Source organism: Peromyscus eremicus, chromosome 1, assembly GCF_949786415.1.
Source record: "Peromyscus eremicus chromosome 1, PerEre_H2_v1, whole genome shotgun sequence".
NCBI classification, from domain to species: Eukaryota; Metazoa; Chordata; class Mammalia; order Rodentia; family Cricetidae; genus Peromyscus; species Peromyscus eremicus.
This window is the reverse complement of record NC_081416.1, coordinates 23,523,269-23,546,817: the sequence shown is the minus strand read 5'-3', so window position 1 is coordinate 23,546,817 and position 23,549 is coordinate 23,523,269. Positions and strand designations below refer to the sequence as shown.

The window sequence follows — 23,549 nt, the reverse complement described above, 5'->3', positions numbered from 1 at the left end:
ATGGAACTCATTTTCCTCTTCAGCTCCTAGTAATATTTCTGTGTCCTGTTTCTATGAATTGTCTATTCTTAGTATCTTACTGTTTCTGACTATTTTATGTTTACATAAACTAGAGTTGAGAAGGGAACCTGAATTGAGAAATTATAAGATCTGGCTCTAAGCAAGCCTGTAGGGCGTTTTCTTAATTAGTGATTTGTGGGAGTCTGTCGGAGTCCAGCTCTGACCTGTCGAAGGGTTCTTGGAGGAAGTAGAGAGGAAGGAGGAAACAATAGATAGAAAGACAGAAAGAGATGATAAGAAAGACAGAGACACAGGATAGCTTTGGGAGGGCCCTGGGTCAATACCCAGTCGCCTCGAGATTTATTCTAAAGGGCTTTTTATACACTACCAAGGGGCAAGGCAAAAGACCTCCCCTTTTCAAGATCAAAGCACAATGTACAGCCAAGTGCAGACTATTCAATACACCTGGTAACCACCCCCATAGCCATATCATCCCATTATGCAGCCCTGCTGGGTAAAGCAAGCTCAGATTCTCTGACCATGAATAAGGTCTTACTAGGAAGCCTCTCTGGGCCTCTACAGTGATTGATGTGGGAGGACCAGTCCAATGTGGGTTCTGTCACCCCGGGCTGGTGGTCTTGAGTGCTATAAGAAAGTAGACTAACTAAGCCATGGAGAGAAAGCCATTAAGCAGCACTTAACTGCTGCTTCGGTTCATGGATCTGCATTGGTTCTTGCTCACTGCCTTTGATGATGAATTGTGATGGGGAAGTGTAAAGGAAATAACCCTTTCCCCTCTAAGATGTTTTTGGTAGTAGTTTCATCACAGCAATAGAAACCCTAACTATGACCTTATATAAGTGGAGTTACATAGCACTAGTTCCTTTATTTCTCATTTTATTAGCATGTTTTGAAGGTTTATCTATATTGTAGTAGCATGTATCAGAACTTGTTCCTTCCTGTGGCAGAGTAATATTATGTTGTATGCTGTATTGTCGTTCTAGGGAGTCCATAGCAAAATAAAGACTGGGTGTCTTTTAAAAAAATTAATTTTGGCACAGTGTTTGGAGCTACCAATATCTGGTACCCGAAGAGAGACTCATGCGTCTGGTGGGTCAACCTGTTAAACACTAGTTGTCACTTTGGTATATTCCCATGGCCTCCTATATGTCTCTTTTTAAATGTTGGAAGTGTCCTTGATGCAGAGAATATTCTGTTTTTTCCTTTTCATAATTTCTCTTTTTAAAGATTTATTATATGTATGCCTGCACTCTGAAAGAAGGCACTGGATCTCATTACAGATAGTTGTGAGCCACCATGTGGGTGCTGGGTTGAACTCAGGACCTCTGGAAGAGCAGCCTGTGCTCTTAACCTCTGAGCCATCTCTCCAGCTCCCCCTTTCATAATGTCTATGTGTTAGTATTTTCTTTTTGCTCGTGCATTTCTTTTAGCTGTCAATGGCTTCCTGTGTTTTTTAGAGTGGTTAGATTGATGTAACATCTTTCAGTAATAATCATATTGTTTGGGCTTCTTCATAGATGGTTTTTGTCTTGTTTCTCTAGATGTTTTTATAATTTGTTGTTGAGAATTAGACATTCTGGGGACTATGTTAAATATGTTTCTCCCATTTCTTAGCACTTGCTGATTTTTTGTTTGCTGAAGGCTGACATTTATTTTTACAAGCTACTTTTGCAAAATGTATTTTTTTTTTAATGTGGCTACAGGTTTCTGTTCTTTTAGTTCTGTGGTCAGGTTTTTCTTACACCTCTGGCTCCAAAAGGGAATCAAAGGTTCCTGACTTCTTTAGAGTTTGGAAAGAAACCCTTGTAAACTGCTGCTGTGGTGAGAACTGGGACTGGTGCTGATGATGTCTGTGCCAGGGCCCAAGGGCAGTACCAGACCAACCAAGTACACAGGGCCATGATTTGAAGGCTGTCACTCCACTGTTGGCCCTGGTACTCGTACTCATCGGCCACTCCAGGAACAAAGACTATCCCATTGCCACAAGGGGTGGAAGGGGGTGCTCTAATGGGGCATGGTAATTGGTTTACATATATTTTTCACATTTAAAAAATCAGTAGTCTTCTCTATCTGGTTATTAAAAATAGCTGATGAAGTTCTGAATTTCTAAAGTAGTTATTTCTAGTTAGTTCTACTTTGGTAGAAGGGGTGATCTAAATTCTCACGTGCTGCATACTTTGCAGCAGTGATATTTTTTGAAGTGCAGATATTTAAATTTGATTAAGATCAGCTTATAATTATTTTTGTTTTATGAATTTTCTTGGTGTTACTTCTAATAATTCTTTATGTAAACTATGGCAATGGAGGTTTTCTTCTGTTTATTAATGTGAACAGAAGGAGGACTTTCAGAATGAAAAGAACATAATAGGGAAGAGAGCCTGGCAAAAGTTGTTTGGTGCCAAGACGCAGGTGAGTTTGTGGGGATTGGAGAGAGGACTGGCACATTGGTGCTAAATGGCCTTCGCTGAGGTCAGTTTCCACGTGGAAAGGGCTGAGGAATGCAGGAATGAGGCTGCCAGTTTACTTAGGGGCTACAAAGTCTGGGCGTGTGTTCTCCTGGATGCACTGTGCCATATCACTGCCCACTCTGCAGCAGCTGGAAACCCCAGGAAAGCTCCTTCTCAGTCACCATCCTCTAGGTGCCCTCTCCTGAGAAAGCTGAACAATATAATTTTTTAAAAAAGAAATGCTTAAAGATTTCTATTACCACAGAGCATATATCAAAAAATAAATGTGGAGCTATGAAGCGAAGTTGATAAAGCATATATATATATGTATCAAATACTTTTATCAGCCATTGCAGCAAGTGAGATGCCATAGTGGATAAAGCTTGACAACCAAGCTTGACAACCTGAATTCAATCCCCAGGACCCACAGAATGAAGAGAGAAGCAACCCCCACAGGTATCTTGTGACTCACAACACACAGTGACACAAGCATGCACACACCTCTCACGCACACTAAAAATCAATCATAAATGTAATAACAAGCAAAATTAATAGACCATGCATTGTGGTTTGAAATTGCTTGTCTCTCCCTCCCTTCATCTACCCCTTGCTTCTTTTTGTTAGATCTTCCATGAGAGACAACTTTCTTCCATGATTATGTGCTGGCCTTTCTGTAAAAGTTTTGTTATGTAGTTGTTTTAGGAAAAGCAATTAATAACTGTGAGACAACAGTAGATTTTTATTATTTAAAAAGTATTACTAAAAGTAGTTAAATAGTAATTTTCAAAATACTCTATTACCTGGGACTGGAGAGCTAGCTAGGTAATTAAGAGCTCTTACTATTCTGACAAAGGACCCAGGTTCAGTTCCCACCACCTATATGGTAGCTCACAACCATCTACATCTCTAATTCCAGGGGTTCTAATGTTGTTCTGACCTCAAGAGGTTGCTGCATGTTCATGGTGCACATGCATATATTCAGACATGTAACACATACACACAAAATAGAATGAGTGTTTTTGAAAAAAAAAAATATATATATATATATATATATATATATATATATATATATATATATAATGTTACCTAAGCTCTTAAACTCTCAGATTCTTGGCTTTTGTAGTTAAGTATCTGAATCATGAATTTAAAGTGAATATAATTTATGGCTTTCACCTTTCCTTATTCTTTATCTTGTCAGTATTTTTTTTGATAGCTGGGCAGGGTAACATGTGCCTATAAACCCAGTACTTGGGAGGTGGAGGCAGGTGGAATTCAGTGTCATCATAGGCTAGGTAGGTAGCTGGAGGTCAGCCTGGGCTATTAGATATCCTGCCTGAAAAAAATATATCTGTATTGATGATTCCACTAATACATCTGTATAAGTCAGGTATTCTTAACTGGGTTGTGTTATTCTAAACAATATTTGTACAAGTAATAGGAATAATTTTATTTAAAAGTATCTTGAATTTGCTTTAGAAATAAATACTTTAAAAGTTACTATTTAATAATTCCCTGGTTGTGGGAAAACAATTTGTGTAAACTTTCTGTATTTCAGAAACCTTTTCCCAAAAAGGACAAAGGAACTCAAATCAGTTGTCCATAGTGCTCCTGGATGGAAATTATTTGGTAAAGTCCCTCCCAGAGAAAATCTTCAGAAAACATCCAAAATTATTCAGCAGGTAAGTACAGTTTGACTGTGCAGTTCCCCAGAGCTCTTAAAGCATTGCTCATTTGCCAGGTGAGGTGGCGCCTGGCTAGCGGCTCAGCTTGTGAGAGTCTGAAGCAGCAGGATCACCCCAAATTGAAGGCTAGGCCAAGCTGCATAGTGAATACAGGGCCAACACGGGCTACATAACGGGCCTGTCTCAAATAAAGCATTGTTTTCTTGATTAAACGGTTTTGAAGTTACTTTTTTAAGGATTTATTTTTATCTCATATTTATGAATATTTTGCCTGTATGTATGTAAGTGCACCATGTGTGTGCCTGGTACCGGCAGAGGTTAAAAAAAAATGAAAAGCACCAGATCCCCTGGAACTGAAGTTCCAGATGAATGTGAGTTGGGATGGTGCTGGGAGGCAAACTGGGGTCCTCTACAAGAGCAGTAAGCTCTTTTAACCACTAACAGCCCCCGAGCATTATTTTCTTGAAAATTAACCATTTTCATTTTTCTAGATATGAACTTTAGAATTGTAGGTACTTACTGTAGTTGTCTAATTTTTTTTAAAAAGACAAGCCACAAAAATTAATTTTTTTGTTAATATGTTAAGATTGTGGAAATTGTTTAAAGTACTAAGGCATCGATTTACTTTCTAGTTATCCCTGAGTAGCTAAAGGGTGGAGGATGCCAAGCTTAGGCAATCACTCTCAATGCGTACATTGTCTACCAGAGCTTTGGTGAGCATTGCTACTGTGAACTGTTGAACCTGGGACACAGAAGCCGAGGGACTGTGCCACTGAACTTGAAGCTTCTCTGCTTTCTGCCTATACTAAAAGGCTGTGCCATTGAGCATTGCCTCATAATTGCTTCTTAGTGATTTAGGAGCCAAGTCTTTGAATATTTGTACTACCAACCATATGGAATTCCTAAAACTTCCAATCTTATTTGACTCCTAAACTGTGCTACTCAGTACTCGATTAGTGAGACTGGAAAGCGGTGAACCTGGGTCAATTTAGACTGTTCTAAAACTTTGAATTGTTGTTTAAAAGGAGCTTTCTGAGGTGGTGCACCCCTTTGATCTCAACATTCACACTTGGGAGACAGCAGTAAGCAGATTTCTGTGAATTCAAGGCCAGTCTGATTTACACAGCAAGTTCTAAGCTAGACAGGGCTACGTAGAGAAACACTGTCTCTAAATAAATAAATAAATTCTGTTTTCTTCTGTCCAGTTCTAGTTTTCAGATTTAATATATCCAGCATCTATAAAATAATGTTAAAACTTTAATCATTATTCATATTAGAAAAATATATCTAAGGGATTAATATGTTTCTTTTGTTTCCCAAGTAATAATTATTTGTTTTTTATATTTCATCCTAGTAGTAGTTTTTAGATCTTTAAGAACACTTGCCTTGGTGTGGTGGCACATGCCTATAAATCTCAGCTCTCTGGAGGCACAGGGAGGAAGAAGGACTTGCAGCAAACTCAAGGGCAACCTAATCAACATAGCAAGTTCATGTCAGCAGTAATGCATGTCAGACTCTGTTTCAGAAACAAACCACAACAAACAAAAATGAAAGCACCATTGTGTCGGAGAAGGTAGTTCAGCTGGTAGAGTGCTTGCTAGCACAGCATAAACTAGGTGTAGTGGTACATGCTTTATAGGGAGCTTGAGGAAGCCTGGGCTACAAGACCCTGCCTAAAAAAAAAAAAGACATTGTAATTAATTTCATTTATAAATAATAAAGTAGTAAGTAGTTTGTATATCTGCTTTATAGTTTTATGGTTTTTAAAATTTGCTTACATACTTTGGTATACAGAAGAGACATGTAAGATATTTATATATATTTGTTTTGGTTTTTCAAGACAAGGTTTCTTTGTGTAGCTTTGGAGCCTATCCTTGAACTCACTCTGGAGGCTGGCCTCAAACTTACAGGTATCTGCCTGCCTCTGCCTCCCGAGTGCTGGGATTAAAGGCATGCACCACCACCATCCGGCTTGAGTTATTTATATTTTTGAGGCAAACTCAATAGAATCCCACGTTTGTCAGACAGGGTGTAAGTTCTTAAAAAATAAGTTATTTTAATATTAAGTGGTACTAAATACTTTTCAATGGTATTATCATTGTCAATGGTTTTTCTGAGATGAGTGTGAGAAAATCCAGATACTATATAAAAAAATAGTATTGGATTTAAAATGAGGATGACAGTTGTAACAAGTCTTTCTCTGTCTCACCAGCTCCCAAATAATGACATGGAGACTTCCTATTACTTATGAAAGCTTGGCCTTGGGCTGGAGAGATGGCTCAGAGGTTAAAGAGTACTGGCTGCTCATCCAGAGGACCTGAGTTCAATTCCCAGCACCCACATGGCAGCTCACAACTGTCTGTAACTCAAATTCCAGGGGATCTGAAACTTTCACACCAATGCACATAAGATAAACTTAAATAAATTATTAAAAAAAAAGAAATAAAGAAAGCTTGGCCTTTAGCTTAGACTTGTCTCAACTAGCTTTTTTTTTTTAAGTTTTTTTTTTTTTTATTTATTACGTATACAGTGTTCTGTCTGCATGTAGGCCTGAAGGCCAGAGGAGGGCGCCAGATCTCATTACAGATGGTTACCATGTAGTTGCTGAGAATTGAACTCAGGACCTCCAGAAGAGCAGCCAATGCTCTTAACCTCTGAGCCATCTCTCCAGCCCTCAACTAGCTCTTATAACTTAGTTTTTTATTTATTTGTTTGTATTTTTTTTTAAAAGAGGCATAACATCTTTAAAGATTTATTTATTTATTTATTTATTTATTTATGATGTATACAGTGTTATGCCTGGATGTATTCCTGAATGCCAGAAGACGGCATCAGATCTCATTACACCTGGTTATAATCTGTATAATCTAAGAAATGACAGAGACATCTGGCTGCATAGACAGTTATCCAAGATTCCTCTGTAGTGTTGGAACATCCATCTTTGGTCTATGGGCCTAGAATATCTGACAGACTTTTCTGTGAAGCTGGAATTTTGAAGGATTGACCTACCTTGTCTTGGCGAAGTTCAGCACTTGCCTTGTTTTGTGTCGTGCTTGTCCAGTTTGGACAGCATACTGTCAGTAGTTGAGGCAAGGACAGCCCCTTGCCCAAATGGCCAGCCTTGCCACATTGAAAGCAAACTCCATGTGGAGGTTCTTCGCTGCCCATCATCCACTCTTGAAGTAAATTGATGATGCTAGGAGCAGACGTGTTTCACTGTCAAGAAAAGCTCTATGCTATCAGAAGGTCTCTGAAGTGTTTGAAGACTATATCTATTTAAAATAGATCTCTATTTAACCTAGAAAACATATCTAACATGACTATAAGTTTGATTGTTACAGATTACTGTTAACCTGTATTTCTATATTAGCCTAAATAGCTTTAAAGGACAAGAACTTTACATTAAATTTTCAAATGAGCTGCATAGGCACAGTACCTTAAATGAGAGTAGAAACACATATACAATATAACAAAAATAACCTTAAATTAGTATCAATATACAAAAATATCCTAAACAAGAATAGAAACAGTATTTTCTAATGAAAATAATCTTAAATTTATATCAATATACAAAAATCCATACCAATGTAAAATATTTGAGATTAGTAGTTGGTTTTTAGTTTAAAGTAGATTCAACAGTCTACCCTTTTATGCTATCCTTTCCATATAACCCCCCCTTTTTTTTTTTTCAAAAATAGATCCTTAAATCCAACCTCCCTTGTTTGTTTCCTCCCTTACCATGACCAGTAACAGCTTGCAAACAACCCCCCTAAATAATGACAAACATTTATAAACCACCAAATGACCAAAAACCACCTACCCCACCTCTTGGGATTGTGGCATTGTATTCTTAAAATTTTTTCCTGTTGTCTGGAGGCAACAGCATCTAGGGGACCGTGAGAAAATTGAGATAATGGTCAAGTCCTGGGAAAACTAGCTGTAACATTGGTTGTCCAGTCTATGTGTAATGGGAAAGTGTAGGGCTTATCTGAAGTCCTGGCTGGAATAGTCTGTGAGGCTGGACCATCTGAGCTAGCAGCTTTGAGATTGTTCTGCGTGCAGAATTTTGAGGAAACTGCAACAGAGGTATTTTGAGGCTGGGTCATCTGGGCTACTTGTTTTCTTTGGTGTCTGGTCCTTTTTTCCCAAAAAACACACAGATGTTTAAAGGTAATATCTATATCTGCATTTATACAAGTATGGAATGTGTGGTATGTACAAATCAGCTAAAGATGATTTTTTTGTTCTGTGTTTGAGCAGGTAAAAGTTATCTGCCAACTTTATAAGTCCACTTGGACTGCATAACCAAACTGTAATACAAATCTCTATCTATGCCATATGAGAAGATGGCATGTAATAATAAGTCATGAGGACTCTGTAGTTAGCAAGATTTACCATGTCTCATCCAGTCTCATAGCTGTTCTCATGTTGAGGGATCAGCATATGTGTGACCTGTCCTGTAGTCTTTCTTGGACTTTTCCTTCATGTCTGTAGCTAAGATCCTCAGGAGGTCTCCCCCAATCAAAGCTGATCTTTTTAATTTTGAAGAGAACCATAACTTTTTGTTTCCTGTGGAAACAAAGGCATAATCTCTCCCCAACACAACATATTTTCTAACTTCCTTTTTGAAGTTAAGACATTCTTAAAATATATAGGTTGGTTTAATTTAGCAGTTTCCATAATCCAGTGTCTCTCAGCAGCTATTGTTTTTTGCTCATTAACATTTAAAAACTTCAAAGTCAACAAAGTATCATACAGGATCCAGATACCCTGTGTATTTCCCATCTTTACATGTTTTTTATATTATTTTATTCTTTCTTTGAAAGCTTTACTTTATTATTTTTAAACTATTTTTTATGACTGTCTATACCCATTTCCTTTTCTTTCTTTAGCACATTTTAAAACATACTCTACCTGTTGTGAGGTTTTCTCAGTCTGGACCCGACTTTCTTCAGTCTATGGTGCTCTCTGGCTGATAGACAAACTTTAAATGACCACAGGGCTCTGGTGGCTGGCTCCATCTAACTGTCCCAGCTGCACCAAACCATCCTAGCTCTGGGAAGCTGCTGTGTCTGCACTCTGGCAGGTGTTTCTGTCTAGTTGCCTGCTCCAGCGTAGTGCATCAGTTGCTCATATCAGGGCCTCTAAAATGAGCCACGCCTCTGTATGCTGTGAGCAGTGGGCTCTGTGTGCATGATACACGTTGGACACCAAATGTAACAAGTCTTTCTCTGTCCCGCCAGCTCCCAAATAATGACATGGAGACTTCTTAGTAATTATGAAAGCTTGGCCTATAGCTTAAGCTTGTTTCAATTAGTTTTTATAACTTAAATTAACCCATATTTTTAAATCTATGTTAAAAAGAAAAAAAGTGGTTAAATCTATGTTCTGCCACATGGTGTTGCCTCTCTTCCATCTTGCACCTCCTGTTTCCTCTCTGTGTCTGTCTGGAGACTCTGCCTTTCTTCTTCCCAGAGACCTCTCTGTCTCCAGAAGACCTGCCTATACCTTCTACCTAGCTATTGGCCATTCAGCTTTTTATTAAACCAATCACAGTAATATATCATCACACAGTATGCAAATATTCCACAACAGATAGTGTCTAATCTTAAAACAAGATTTGAGGACTTTGTGTAGTATGCAGCAGACATTTGTCCAATTGTGGTATATTACCTAAAAATAATATCTGGAAGCTGGAGAGATGGCTAAGCAGTTAAAAATGTGTACTGCTCTTGCAGAGGACCTGGAGTTTAGTTCCCAACGCTCATATTAGGTAGCTCATAACCATCTGTAACTTCAGTTCCAGGGACTCTGACACTGTCTTCTAGACTCTATGGATTTATGTGCATCCCCCCCCCCCACATACACTTAATTACATGTCAAAAGCAATGGGGGCTGGAGAGATGCCTCAGTAGTTAAGAAATATCTTACTATTCTAGAGGACCCAAGTTTGATTCCTAGGATCTGCCTGTGACTTCAGCTCCAGGGAATCTTAACTCTTGCTTCTGAGGGCACCCCTACACATATGGTATACGTAGATACACACACATACACATGATTAAAATTAAAACAAATTAAAAAGTAAATTAAAAGTAAAACAAAATCAGCATAATAGTAACTGCCTGTAACTCTAGTTTGGGATTTTAGGATGCCTTGCAGGAAAATCTTGAGTTTTAGGCCAACTGAGGCTGCCTCAAGGGGAAAAAAAAAGGAAAATAACTTTTTCTTTCATCGTGTGTGTGTGTGTGTGTGTGTGTGTGTGTGTGTGTGTGTGTGCATGTGTGCGCACGTTTTAAAGAAAAAGTCTCACTGTATATCCCTAGCTAGCCTAGAACTCACCTTTTAGATGAGACTAGACTCAAGTTCACAGAGATCCTCTTGTCTTTGCCACCTGGGTGCTGGGATTAAAGGTGTGCACCACCACACCTAGAGTCATGTGTATTATTTTTTAATGCTTTCTTAGAATTAAGATATTCTTGCCAGGTGATAGTGGTGCATGCCTTTAATCCCAGCACTTGTGAGGCAGAGGCAGGCAGATCTCTGTGAGTTTGAGGCCAGCCTGGTCTATAAATTGAGTTCCAGGACAGCCAGGTCTGTTACACAGAGAAACCCTGTCTTGAAAAACAAGACAAAACACATTCTTTTAAAATTATTTATTTTATATGTATGGGTGTTTTGTCTACATGTATGTCTATATGCATCATGTGTGTGCCTGGTGCTTACAGTCGTCAAAAGAGGATGTCAGATCCCCTGGGACTAGAGTTATAGATGTGAGTCCTCTGGAATAATAGCAAATATTCTTAACCACTGAGCCATCTTTCCAGCCTCTTTTAAGATATTCTTAAACTCTTCTGCTGCTGTTTTGAGATGCTTTACTGAAGCCCAGGTGGACTAGGATCTGGCTGATGTGGAAGACCACTCTGAACTCATTTCATTTGGTTCCATCTCCATAGTGGCTAACATTTAGACACCTGTGTGCCACCACCCTGGTTTATTAGACAGTACTGGGGACTGATCGTAGGGCCTCTGTTATGCTAGGTAGGCACACTGCCAATTGAGCTATATTGCGAGCGATCTATTAAGATATGCTTACTGAATTCTTCAAACATGGCTATTTGTTAAATGGAGTCACTTTTTATTTCATTTAGTTTAGAGTATGCTGTACGAAAATTACTAAGACACTGAGAACATTGCTAACCTAAAAAGGCTCAGAACTTGTTCATCATAAAGTTTAGCATGTACTGTGGAATTAACTTTTGCCTAGCTGAATGTGGTGGCTCATGGCTGCATTTTTAAAATTCAGGAGCCTGAGATAAGTAGGTTGCTGTTTTGTGATTAGTTGGAGGCTAGCCTGGGCTTTAAGCAGGAGGGCTACAAAAAGAAACCATTGGAAAAAACCTACCAAGTAATCAAAACTTTTGTTTATAGTTTTTATAGATTTTATATTTTTTTATAATTTATAAATTAAAATTATAATTAAATATAATTAAAAATTTTAAAATTTATAAATTTTCCCTCAAGAAGCCAAACAGTGGTCTAGCTACTGAAGACTTGTTAAAGTATTCATTTTTTTTTTCTTTTTTACATTTTTCGTCAATGGTGTGCATGTGTATTCACTCGAATACCACATTTTATGTGTGGAGGCCAGAAGACTGTTTGGGGAGTCCGTTCTCTCTGCTTGTGGGTCCTGGAGCCTGCACTCAGGTTATCAGCTGGGCTGTAAGTGCCTTTGCCTCCCATCGTCCTCCTCCTGTGTGCCCCTCCCTGTTTGTGTACCTCACTCTCCTGTTCTCTTTCCGAACCGTCTTTTATTCAAGGTTGGCGTGGCTTTCTCTTTATAGTAATGTACATTTACAACTTTATGTGTCTGTGCTAATTTGAAACACTTTCCTTAGCTTTGATGTTTGAATTTTGTAAAGCATTAAAAACAGAAAACTGAGCCAGGCAGCAGAGGCAGGCAGATCTCTGTGAGTTCTAGGCCAGCCTGGTCTACAGAGCAAGTTCTAGGATAGCCAGGGCTACACAGAGAAACCCTGTCTCAAAAAAAAAGTATAGAAAACAGTATTTGAGACCCTTTACCATGTATTAATTTCTAATGAATTTTTATACTTATAGTCTGAAATGGAAAAATAAACAAAAAAGAAGGTATTAATAGTACAGCCATGAGAAAGTTGATACTGCATCAGCTATTAAGACTGTAGGAAATGAATTATAGCTAGTGACTCAGCTATAATGTATGTATAATGCTGAAAATGTGTTAAAGTCAAAATAAATTCCTGCTCCATGTGGTGATGTGCTTCCATAGTTCCAGACCTTAGGAAGTGGGGGTAGGAAACAGGAGTTCATGGTCATCTTTGGCTACATTATGAGTTTGAGGTCACCCTGAGATACAGGCAACCCTTTTCAAAACATACATATATAAGCAAATACCTTTGAACATTCTAGAGAAGTCTCACTTGCCTTTGACTGGCTAAGCAGTGAGATACAGGGGCCAAGTACAGTTGAGTGTGCAACTACACCCAACTTCTTATATGGGTGCTAGAGATTCAGACTTAGGTCCTCACTCTTGGGGAGTGAGTGCTTGTAACTGCCGAGCCATCTCTCCAGCCCCCTTGGGTAATTTTTTTAAATAAAATTTTATGCGCTGGACGTTGTGGCCCACACCTTTAATACCAGCACTTGGGAGGCAGATGCAGGTGATTTCTGAGTTTGAAGCCAACCTGGCCTACAAAGTGAGTTCCAGGGCAGCCAGGGCTGTTTCATAGAGAAACTCAGTCTCAAAAAAACCCAAATTAATTAATTAATAAATAAAATAAAATTTGATGTGTGTGGGTGTTTTGCTTGCACATGTGTCTGTGTGCCCACAGAGACCAGATGGTTGTAAATCACCATGTAGGTGCTAAGACCCTAACTCAGGTCCTCTGGGGAGCAGCCAGTGCTCTTAACTGAGCTCTCTCTCCAGCCCTTGTAATAAATATTTTTTAAAGCAGATATTCAAAAATGAGTTGCCATATTCTTAAGTATGAGTATAATGTTTATGGGCCATAATTCCTTCTTTTGTTTTTAATGGAAAGGTACTTGTCAGATTATACATTAAGCAACTAAACATGAATTTAAGGTTTGATTTATAAATTTTTTCCTGTAATTACCAGTGATATAATTAACACAATTATATTTTTTTATGAAATATAAGACATTATAGGATGATAGTTTCCCCCATCACCTTTTTTGTTTTGTTTTGTTTTGTTTTTGTTTTTTGAGACAGGGTTTCTCTGTGTAGTTTTGGTGCCTGTCCTGGATCTTGCTCTGTATACCTGCCTGTCTCTGCCTCCCGAGTGCTGGGATTAAAGGCATGCGCCACCGCTGCCCGGCCCCCATCACCTTTTTAAGTCTTTTAAGTTTCTTCCTTTTGGCCAGTGAGATGATGATGTAGAGGGTATAGGTGTTGCCTCCAAGCCTGATGACATGAGTAATTTGCAGGACCCACATGGTAGAAAGAGAGAACTGATCTTGAAAGTTGTCGTCTGACCTCCACACATACATACTTACACACACAAATAAAAAAAGTGTAATGAATTTAAATTTATTTTTTATTTTTGCATATGAGTATTTATATATATTAGATCTCTTTTCCTGTAACTTATTTCAAGAAAGCCTGACCATATGTAATGAGCTTATGGTTTATGTGTGTGAAATTTAACCATCATGTTTTACATAATTTTTCATAGATTCATGAAGTTTCTAAGTGAAAGTTGGTTAAATATTTTTAAAATATTTTATTCATATAGTAAATTATATTAAGAATCTGGTCAATTTTAGTGTTATCCATGTTAGCAGTAAAGAAACATAAAAATGCCTAGTGGTAGGGCACTTGCCTGTCATGCACATGGGCCTCGGTTTCCTTCCATTAGCAGCAAAGGAAAACAAAGCTAACATAAAGCATGTTCTAGTCTAATAGCAAAGTCACACAGAGGGAGATTGGGCCTCTGACTTAATGATCAAGCTCTGAGCCTCAAGAATATTGATAGTATTGTTTGTTGAAGATGATCACATGTGTTCTCTTGCAGGTGTGAAATTCCTGCTTGTGGCCTTTTGAACTATTGGTGAGCCATATTAAAAGTTGAATGTCTAGTATTTCAATTATATTTTCATTCATTTGACCTGGATTTCTGGCTTTTCTAAGTTAATAGATAAAGTTAGAATATAGTTAGTCTCTGACCTCCAAACTGCAAGTGGGAATGATTTCAAATGAGCATGTTTGAGTAATTGTAATATAGTTGGATCCTAGATTGACTATACCCTTTTCAATCTTTATTTCAATCTGAAATTTCTTTTCAGTAGAAAATGAGTTTGTGTGTGTGTGTGTGTGTGTGTGTGTGTGTGTGTGTGTGTGTGAGTCATTGTTTCTGTGTTGTCCTTCATGTGAAAATGAGACTTTTGTACTTGGAGGATAGCCCAGGTTTTCCATCAGTACTTGTGCCATTCTCTGAATGAAGTTTGAACTGAGTAATTAAATCACTTCAACAGAACTTGAGTAGCAAGAAAAAAATGTTTTAAAATACTGGTTTCTGGGCTGAGATGTAGTTTAGTCAGTAAGAACATTTGTCTGGCATGCACTAAGCCCTGCACAGCATAAACCAGGTGTGATGGTGTACGCCTGTCATTCTGCACTCACAGTGGGGAGAGTGAAGGGATGGGACAGGAGCAGCTCCATCGTGAATTCCAGGCCAGCATGGCCTACAGGAGACCCTGTCTTCACAAAAAGGTCACCCAGCTTAGTTAAGTCTTTGTGTTTTAACAAGTCTTTGTGATTTGTGAACAAGTTCTTGGACTTTAATTTTGTTTAAATATAGATAACCTTGGCATAAGATTTGACTAAATACTGGAAAAATAATGTTCTTCAGCACTGTTAAGTTGTCCAGGGGCTGCTGGGCTGTGTTGAGAGTTTATTCCTGCGAAGTCCTTAAACTTACTAAAATGTAAATGTTTTTCTTTCTCTTTTGTTGCTTGAAAGGGTAGTGAATAACTTCCTTTCTGTGTGTTTTACATTCATAATTGATAAAATTATTATGTCTTTCTATTTATGGATGTATAGATTTCATTAAAGTTTATGTGGCTTGAATATTGGGAGAAGAAGTCAAAACAGTTCTGGTCTTATACTTACTTGTTAGAGGGGGCATATTAACCTTAACAGAAAAGAAGAGTGAGTGAGTGAGTGAGTGTGTGTGTGTGTGTGTGTGTGTGTGTGTGTGTGAGAGAGAGAGAGAGAGAGAGAGAGAGAGAGAGAGAGAGAGAGAGAGAGAGAAACTAACAAATTAAATAGGCTAAGAGAATTTGAATGTCAGTCTTTTCCCATGATCAGAAAAGAGTCTTGGAAATAAGTTACAGTTTAAAAATACTCTGCTATTTTTATAGCATTAGTAGTTTGAATATCAAAGTTATGTTCAAAGTTTGATTCTGTAGTTATCTGAGACCTAGTATATTCGGCTTGACTTAAGATCAGACTTAACAAAATTTCACCACCAACTGCCAGATGACGTTTACTGTAAGGTACTGCTATGTATGAGACAGTGGTGAAATTTTGGGGCTAACATTTTAATTAAGCTTTAAGTATGGTTTTTTTTTTTTTCTCTCTTAATTTATAGGTTATAGAATAAAACTTGAGATCAGCAAAGACATCGTAATTTACCAAATCCTTTTCACTTGGAAATTTCCCTGACTTGGATCAAGCTGTATTACAGTCCATTTGTCCTGGACAGACATAGCCTTGAGATGGTAGAGATGTTCACGTGGAGAGTTTCTTTGTTTCTGAATGTTGTTCTCGTGCTCTCTCATTTGCTCATAGTGTGGAGAGAGGATTTCCTTACTCCTTCAAGAGGAGTGTTCCTACAGTCTGAACCTCAAAGTCCAGTCTGTACATGGATATTAGCATATATTAGGCTAGTTTGTCTTTCTACAAGAGAGCTCCTACTATGCTATTCTTTGTTCTTCTCAGATTCAGTCTTTTATTTTATTTTTAAAAAATTAACCTTTATTTTATATGTTTTGCCTGCATGTATGTCTGTGAACCATGTATCTACAGTTCTTGTGGAGGCTAGACTAGGGCATCATATCCTGAGACTTGAGTTGTAAATGGTTGTGAGCTACCATGTGGGTACTTGGAATTGAACTCGGATCTTCTGCAAGAGCAATCAGTACTCTTAACCACTGAGGAATCTTTCTAGCCCTCACAGTTTTTTTCTTTCTTTCTTTCCTTCCTTCCTTCCTTCCTTCCTTCCTTCCTTCCTTCCTGCCTTCCTGCCTTCCTGCCTTCCTGCCTTCCTGCCTTCCTGCCTTCCTGCCTTCCCGCCTTCCCGCCTTCCCGCCTTCCCGCCTTCCCTCCCTCCCTCCCTCCCTCCCTCCCTCCCTCCCTCCCTCCTTCCTTCCTTCATTTATGGTTTTTTGAGACTGGGTTTCTCTGTGTAGTTTTGGTGGCTCTCCTGGAACTCACTCTGTAGACCAGGCTGGCCTCGAACTCACAGAGATCCGCTTGCCTCTGCCTCCCGAGTGTTGGGATTAAAGGAGTGCACCACCACTGCCTGGCCACAATTTATTTCTAAAAAGATGCTATTGCAAGACTTCACTTGTATTTTTTTCTGTGATAGATCTTTTCAGCTATAGAACCCAAGGCATCTTGTGGTAGAATATCTAGTGCCAGCAACTGAAAGTGTGGCATTAGCGAACTCTAGTTTTGTCTCAGGCAGAGCTAGAAGCACCAGATGTCTTGACCTGATCCTAGATTCTTCCTTAAGATCATCTTGCTTTCACTTCAGTGATGCATAATTTGCTTGACAAATATTGACTGGTATAATATACATGATTTAGGTTCTTGGTATAGAAATAAATATATTGAGTGATATATGCTCTAGTAGAATTGTGTTTAGCATATGAGAATACAGTTGAGTGATTTTCCATAAATATGATATGTGAATTGTGTACTATAATGAACTAGTTAGAACTGACCAGGTAGACAAGATGGAGAAAGCCTTTTTAGATACAGGAAGTTGAATGAGCAATTGGGAATGAACAAGCTGTGTGTGGTTAATTGGCTGGTGTGTGAAGTCTTGCCCATATGAATCAACACATCAGGAGCAAAAGTTTATTTTGGTCCATGGTCAACTGTCTCCATTTCTGGCATGTGGTAAGACAGACACTGTGGTGGGGAACCGATGATCAGAGCTGCTTGCGAGGCTCAGTGGGTAGAGGCATCTGTTGCCATGCCTGATCAGTGTGCATTTGATCCCCACACTCACATGGTGGAAGGAGAGAACTGATGTAAGTTGTCCTGTAACCTTCACGGGCAGTGTGGCATACATGTGCACTCGTGCATATACACATACACATAAACAATAAATAAAATGCTATAAAAATGAAAGAGAGTTGTGAGTTGAAAGACTAGAAATTTTTAAGAAAGAAAAGTTGCTCACTTCAAAGCAGATGTGAAGATCCCCAATATTTGCTTCTTCAAGGGCATGACCCCAGTGGCCTAACATCCCTACTACCCCCACCTCCTACAGGTTGTACCACCTTACATTGTGCAACAAACTGATGACTAAGACTTTTACATGTGAGCCTTTAAGGGACGTTTAAAATCCAAATCATAACAGCTGTCGTATCAAGAGATGTAAAGATGGTGAAGCGTCCTTAGCTATAAGGTTAGAAAATTAGATTTTATCAAAAATACCTTTATGTAAGATACTGAAATAGCAAAATCATATATATTAGAAAAATAATTCTGGAAGTAGCATAAAAACTAAAACAGTAGATTTGTAAATATGGAAATGAAGTTACATTGGATTAGTCTGTCATTCTGCTTCTCAAACACAGTGAGAATGTGTTAAGAATACAAATCTTGGGCCTGTAGATGTGGCTCAGTGGTTAAAAGCACTGGCTGCTCTTCAGAGGACCCAGTTTTGATTCCCAACACTCAAATGGTGACTCATAAACATCTGTAACTCCAGTTCCAGGGAATCCTATGCCCTCTTCTGGCCTCTGTAGGCATTGCATGCATATAGTGACATAAATGCGGGCAAAACACCAATATACATTAAATTAAAAAACCACAAATTTTGACCGACGTGGTGGCACATGCTTTTAAAATCCCAGCACTCAGGAGGCAGAAGTAAGCAGATCTCTGTGAGTTCAAGGCTAGCCTGGTCTGCATAATGAGACTATACATAGTGAGTTCCAGGCCAACTAGGGCTACATAGAAAGAACTCTTCAAAAAATGAGAGAAGTGGGGAGATGGAGGGGTGGGTAGGGAGGGAGGATAAACGGCTTTTGGCAGCACCATACGTTAAGGGTTGTTGTTGTTGTTGTTGTGGTTTTTGGTTTTGGTTTTTTTTTTTTTTTTTTTTTTTTGAGGCAGGCTCTCACTGTGGTTTGCCTGGAACCTCACAGAGATCTGCCTTTACCTCTAAATACTGGGATTGTAAGCATGCACCACCATGCCCAGCTGCTGCGTTACTTTTCAAAGTCACATTGTGTGTGTACACAGATGTGCCATGGCATACATGTTGAGGTCAGAGGACCACTTGATAGAGTCAGTCCCCTCCTTCCACCATGTGAGTCTCCATCTCTGTAGTCCTGCTGTAGCACTTTTTACAGTTTGTAATTCACTGCTGAAATTCCAAGTTGATTGTTATCTCCTTAAATACAGTAACTTCATATTTTGCATTATCATGATTCAATAGAGAGAAATACTTTGAGTTGGAAAATGTGTAATAATCATGTATCTTGGTTAGGATTTTTATTGCTGTCAAGAGACATCATGATCACAACTCTTTGGGGTTTTTTGTTTTTTTGTTTGTTTGTTTGTTTTTGTATTTCGAGACAGGGTTTCTCTGTGTAGCTTTGCACCTTTCCTGGAACTTTACTCTGTACCCCAGGCTGGCCTCAAACTCACAGAGATCCACCTGCCTCTGCCTCCCAAGTGCTGGGATGTGCCACCACTGCCTGGCCACAACTTTTATAAAGGAAAACATTTAACTGAGGTGGCGGTTTACAGTTTCAGAGGTTCAGTCCATTATCATGGCAGGGAGCATGGTGGCATGCAGACAGTTGTGGTGCTGGAGGAGTAGCTGAGAGTGCTAACATCTGGAAGGCAATAGGAAGTCAACTGAGACACTGGGCAGTATCCTGAGGATAGGAAACCTGAAAGCCCACCCCCACAGTGACACACTTCTAACAAGACCATAGCCACTCCAACAAAGCTGCACCTCCTAATAGTGCCCTCTATGATTTTATGGGGGCCAATTGCATTTAAACTACCACATCATAAAAAAAGAATTCTAGGCTATGGTAGCTAAGTACTAGTGAGTGAAATCTCTGACCACTTTAAGCACAGTTAATTTTCTTCATATAAATGATCAGTTATCAAAAGGTGTGTGTGTGTGTGTGTGTGTGTGTGTGTGTGTGTGTGTGTGTGTGTGTACATAAGAATGTGCATTTACATTCAGATGCCTGCAGAGGACAGAAGAGGTTATCTTCTCTTCCACCTGGAGGTGGAGTTATAGATGGTTGTGAGCTGTTCACATGGGTGCTGGCATCTGAGCTCTGATACTCTATTAGAGCAGCAAGTGCTCTTAACTGTTGAACAGTCTCTCCAGACTCAGGCTGCTTTAAAAAAACAAAAATAAAAGTATGAATCATATAGGTTATAAGTGAATAAACTTATTACTGATTTTTGGTCAGTTTCTAGGAATGGATTTCAGAAAATTGAAAACATTTCTTTGAAAATGCTTAAGCTGGGCAGTGGTGGTGCACACCTTTATAAGTGAATAAACTTATTACTGATTTTTGGTCAGTTTCTAGAAATGGATTTCAGAAAATTGAAAACATTTCTTTGAAAATACTTAAGCTGGGCAGTGGTGGTGCACACAGGAGGCAGAGGCAGGTGGATCTCTGAGTTCAAGGCCAGCCTGGTCTACAGAGTGAGTTCTAAAACAGCCAGGAATACACAGAGAAACCTTGTCTTGAGAAACTAGAAAACAAACAAACAAAAACAGAATCCAAAAACTCATGATGAGGTCTTGAGATCATAGGCCCTGGTTGGGATGGGGGTAGGGGTACCAAATACAGTTGTTTAGCTAAACTGATATAAGTGTGTCATATATAAGAGTTTTTAATCATAATTATATCCACGTAAAATACTTTATTGCTTGTATTCATACTTCTACTTTAAGCACCAACGTGTTGCTTATGCTTATTATAATCAAGCTGACTTCTGAATATATATGCATATACCCATAGAAAAACCCTGTTTTGAAAAACAAACAAAAAAACTCAAATGGAGAAATTTAGATGGTTCTACAAAGAATATATTAACATTGTATCTTTTAATAGTATTATCAGATTTAATGAAATAGAGAAGTATTATAAAAAACAATTTTTTGCTGGGTGGCAGTGGCGCATGCCTTTAATCCTAGCACTTGGGAACCAGAGCCAGGAGGATCTGTGTGAGTTTGAGGCCAGCCTGGTCTACAGAGTGAGATCCAGGACAGGAACCAAAACTACACAGAGAAACCCTGTCTCAAAACAAACAAACAAAAAACAAACCCAAACCAGTTTTTTAATTTAGTAGAGTATATTGTATTGTATGCTATAATTTTGGATATGATATATTGGTAACTTGTTCAAAATGAGAGTAAGGAGGTGTACTTATAAGCTCAGACTCTGTTCTCTTGCAGTGTCTTATCTGTACTAGTTAGAGAGTCACAGAGGCCTGAGATCTAAAAGACCATTTGATTAGAATCCCAGTGCCACCCTTAGAGAGTTCTTTTGAGCATTGCAGTTGGGTAGGTCTGTCTGCTGTCTCAACATTTCACAACTAATCTAAGGTACAGAAAGTAAGTTTATCTGCTCGTAGATTACTTTACTCGGCACTTAGGTAGATAGTACGCTGAGGGCAGTGTAACAAAGGGTCCCTAAGACCACCCCAGTTCATCTAGAGTATTTCTGTCATTCTTTCTCCTAACAGAGTTTGGTACTTTTTATATAATACAAATTCATAATTTAGGCTACCCAGGAAATAAAAAAGAAATTTATTTATTTTCTTGATACTTTATATCCCTTATAGCATAATGCCCTTAATAATATAGGTTTAATAATACATACCAAAAATTAGAAAAATCTCTACATAAATTATATCCTTATTTGCTCTAGGAATATGAAGCACGAACAGGGAGGACCTGTAAAGTACCACCTCAGTCTTCAAGACGTAAGAATTTTGAGTTTGAGCCACTTTCTACCACTGCCCTGATTCTTGAGGACCGACCATCGTAAGTATTTAGTGATCATTAGGTTCATTATTTATATTTAAACTTACGTTTAATTGTTCTCACTGTTTCACTTAAAGTAGAACTTAAATACAGAAAGGGATTTATTTGTTTTGTTTTGAGATAGGATCTCATTTAGCCCAGGCTGGCCTTAAATCCATTATTTTCATGTTGTACTTCCCAGTGTTAGAATTATAGGATGCAGCCGGGCGGTGGTGGCGCGCGCCTTTAATCCCAGCATTTGGGAGGCAGAGCCAGGCGGATCTCTGTGAGTTTGAGGCCAGCCTGGGCTACCAAGTGAGTCCCAGGAAAGGCGCAAAGCTACACAGAGAAACCCTGTCTCGATAAACCAAAAAAAAAAAAAAAAAAAAAGAATTATAGGATGAATCACCATGTATTCTAAAACGAACAGAGAAAAACATATTATTGATGTTCAGGCTTTATCTCTACAGTCTCATTATGTAGACCAGGCTGGCTTCCAAACTCACAGAGATCCACCTCCCTTTGCCCCCGACTCCCCCAGTGCTGGAATTAAAAATGTGCCCCACCACAATGAGCCCTTATAAAACAAACTCTTTATTCTTTCCAAGAATGATGACGTACACCTGTAGTCTCTTCTGTCCAGGAGGCTGAGGTAGGAGCATCACTTGAAATCACAAATTTGTGATCAGACTGGGAGATACATATATACATTCATACACACACACACACACACACACACACACACACACACACACACACAGACTTCAATCTCAGAACTGTACCACCACCTGCTGTGGGATGTTCTGTATGGCAAATGTGTTGCTGATTAGTCAATAAATAAAACACTGATTGGCCATTGGCTAGGCAGGAAGTGTAGGCGGGACAAGGAGGAGAATAAAACTGGGAAGTGGAAGGCTGAGTCAGAGAGATACTGCCAGCCGCCATGATGAGAAACAGTATGAGAAGATGCCGGTAAGCCACGAGCCACGTGGCAAGGTATAGATTTATAGAAATGGATTAATTTAAGCTGTAAGAACAGTTAGCAAGAAGCCTGCCACGGCCATACAGTTTGTAACCAATATAAGTCTCTATGTTTACTTGGTCAGGTCTGAGCGGCTGTGGGACTGGCAAGTGAGAGAGATTTGCCCTGACTGTGGGCCAGGCAGGAAAACTCAAGCAACAACCACCAATAAAACTAACTTGTTTTTTATGTCTGTTTCTATTTAAATACAGTATTCTTTATCTTATGGCAGGTATTGTTAGGAGAATTATTTTGGTTTTGATGTTTAATATATATTTAAGATAAACCTGTCCTTGCCTTTTGTATTGCATAACTACTGAATGTCAACTAGCTCATTTACTACTATTAAGAATCTATTCTTGGACTGGGAGATGGCTTAGTGGTTAAGAGCACTGGCTATTTTTTTGAGAGGACCCAGGTTCGATATTCAGTACCCACATGGCAACTTACAACTATCTGTAACTCCAGTTTCAGGCCCTCTTCTGGCCTGTGGGTACCAAGCATGCACATGGTGCTGAGAAACACATGAAGTCAAATCACCCATACACAAAATAATAGTGCAATTAAAAAAATTTCTTTTCTTATGGGTTGGGCTACAGTTTAGAGGTACAGTGTATATTTAGAATGTGCAAGGCTCTGGGTTCAATCTCCAGAAAGAATATTATACCCTTACTAAAGCAATACTATTTGTTTCTTAATCTCTTTTCTCCTCTCTGAGTCTCCTGGGTATGGTTCTTTTGTTGTTGTTAGTTTTTTTTGTCTTTTTTTTTTTTTTCTAGCATCTTACCACGTTGCTGGTCTCCATCTGTTACCTTGTTGAGCATAAATACAGAATCTGGAGCTAAACAAAAGTAGAATGTTTTGTAATGTTTTCAAAGAAGACAAAAGGCTGGGCTTATAAGTGCATTTAAGACTAAAAATTGTGGCCCTCATACAACTTTTTAGTTGGGTAGAATTGGGTATGGGAATGATCTGGATGTGATATATGTCTACCAATGGATTGCATAGTTGATTGGACGGACTTGTCTGGCTAGGCGGGTGTCTCACTTACCCCTCTGCGTGTGTTGAAGGGATCCTGCAG

The 23,549-nt window shown here is 38.8% G+C and overlaps 1 protein-coding gene across 4 annotated transcripts in view; it reads left to right on the top strand.

Annotated features, from left to right (window-relative positions):
• The window catches only part of Tbc1d12 (TBC1 domain family member 12), an 86,127-nt gene that overhangs the window by 24,414 nt on the left and 38,164 nt on the right, over nucleotides 1-23,549 (top strand). For 3 of the 4 annotated variants that reach the window (XM_059258484.1, XM_059258474.1, XM_059258468.1), the window contains exons 2-3: nucleotides 4,024-4,147; nucleotides 21,353-21,468. In XM_059258484.1, coding sequence (XP_059114467.1) covers nucleotides 4,024-4,147; nucleotides 21,353-21,468 — 240 coding nt within the window. Of the gene's footprint in view, nucleotides 1-4,023; nucleotides 4,148-14,225; nucleotides 14,254-21,352; nucleotides 21,469-23,549 lie in introns of those variants that run through there. The other variant, XM_059258492.1, reaches the window with a different exon arrangement.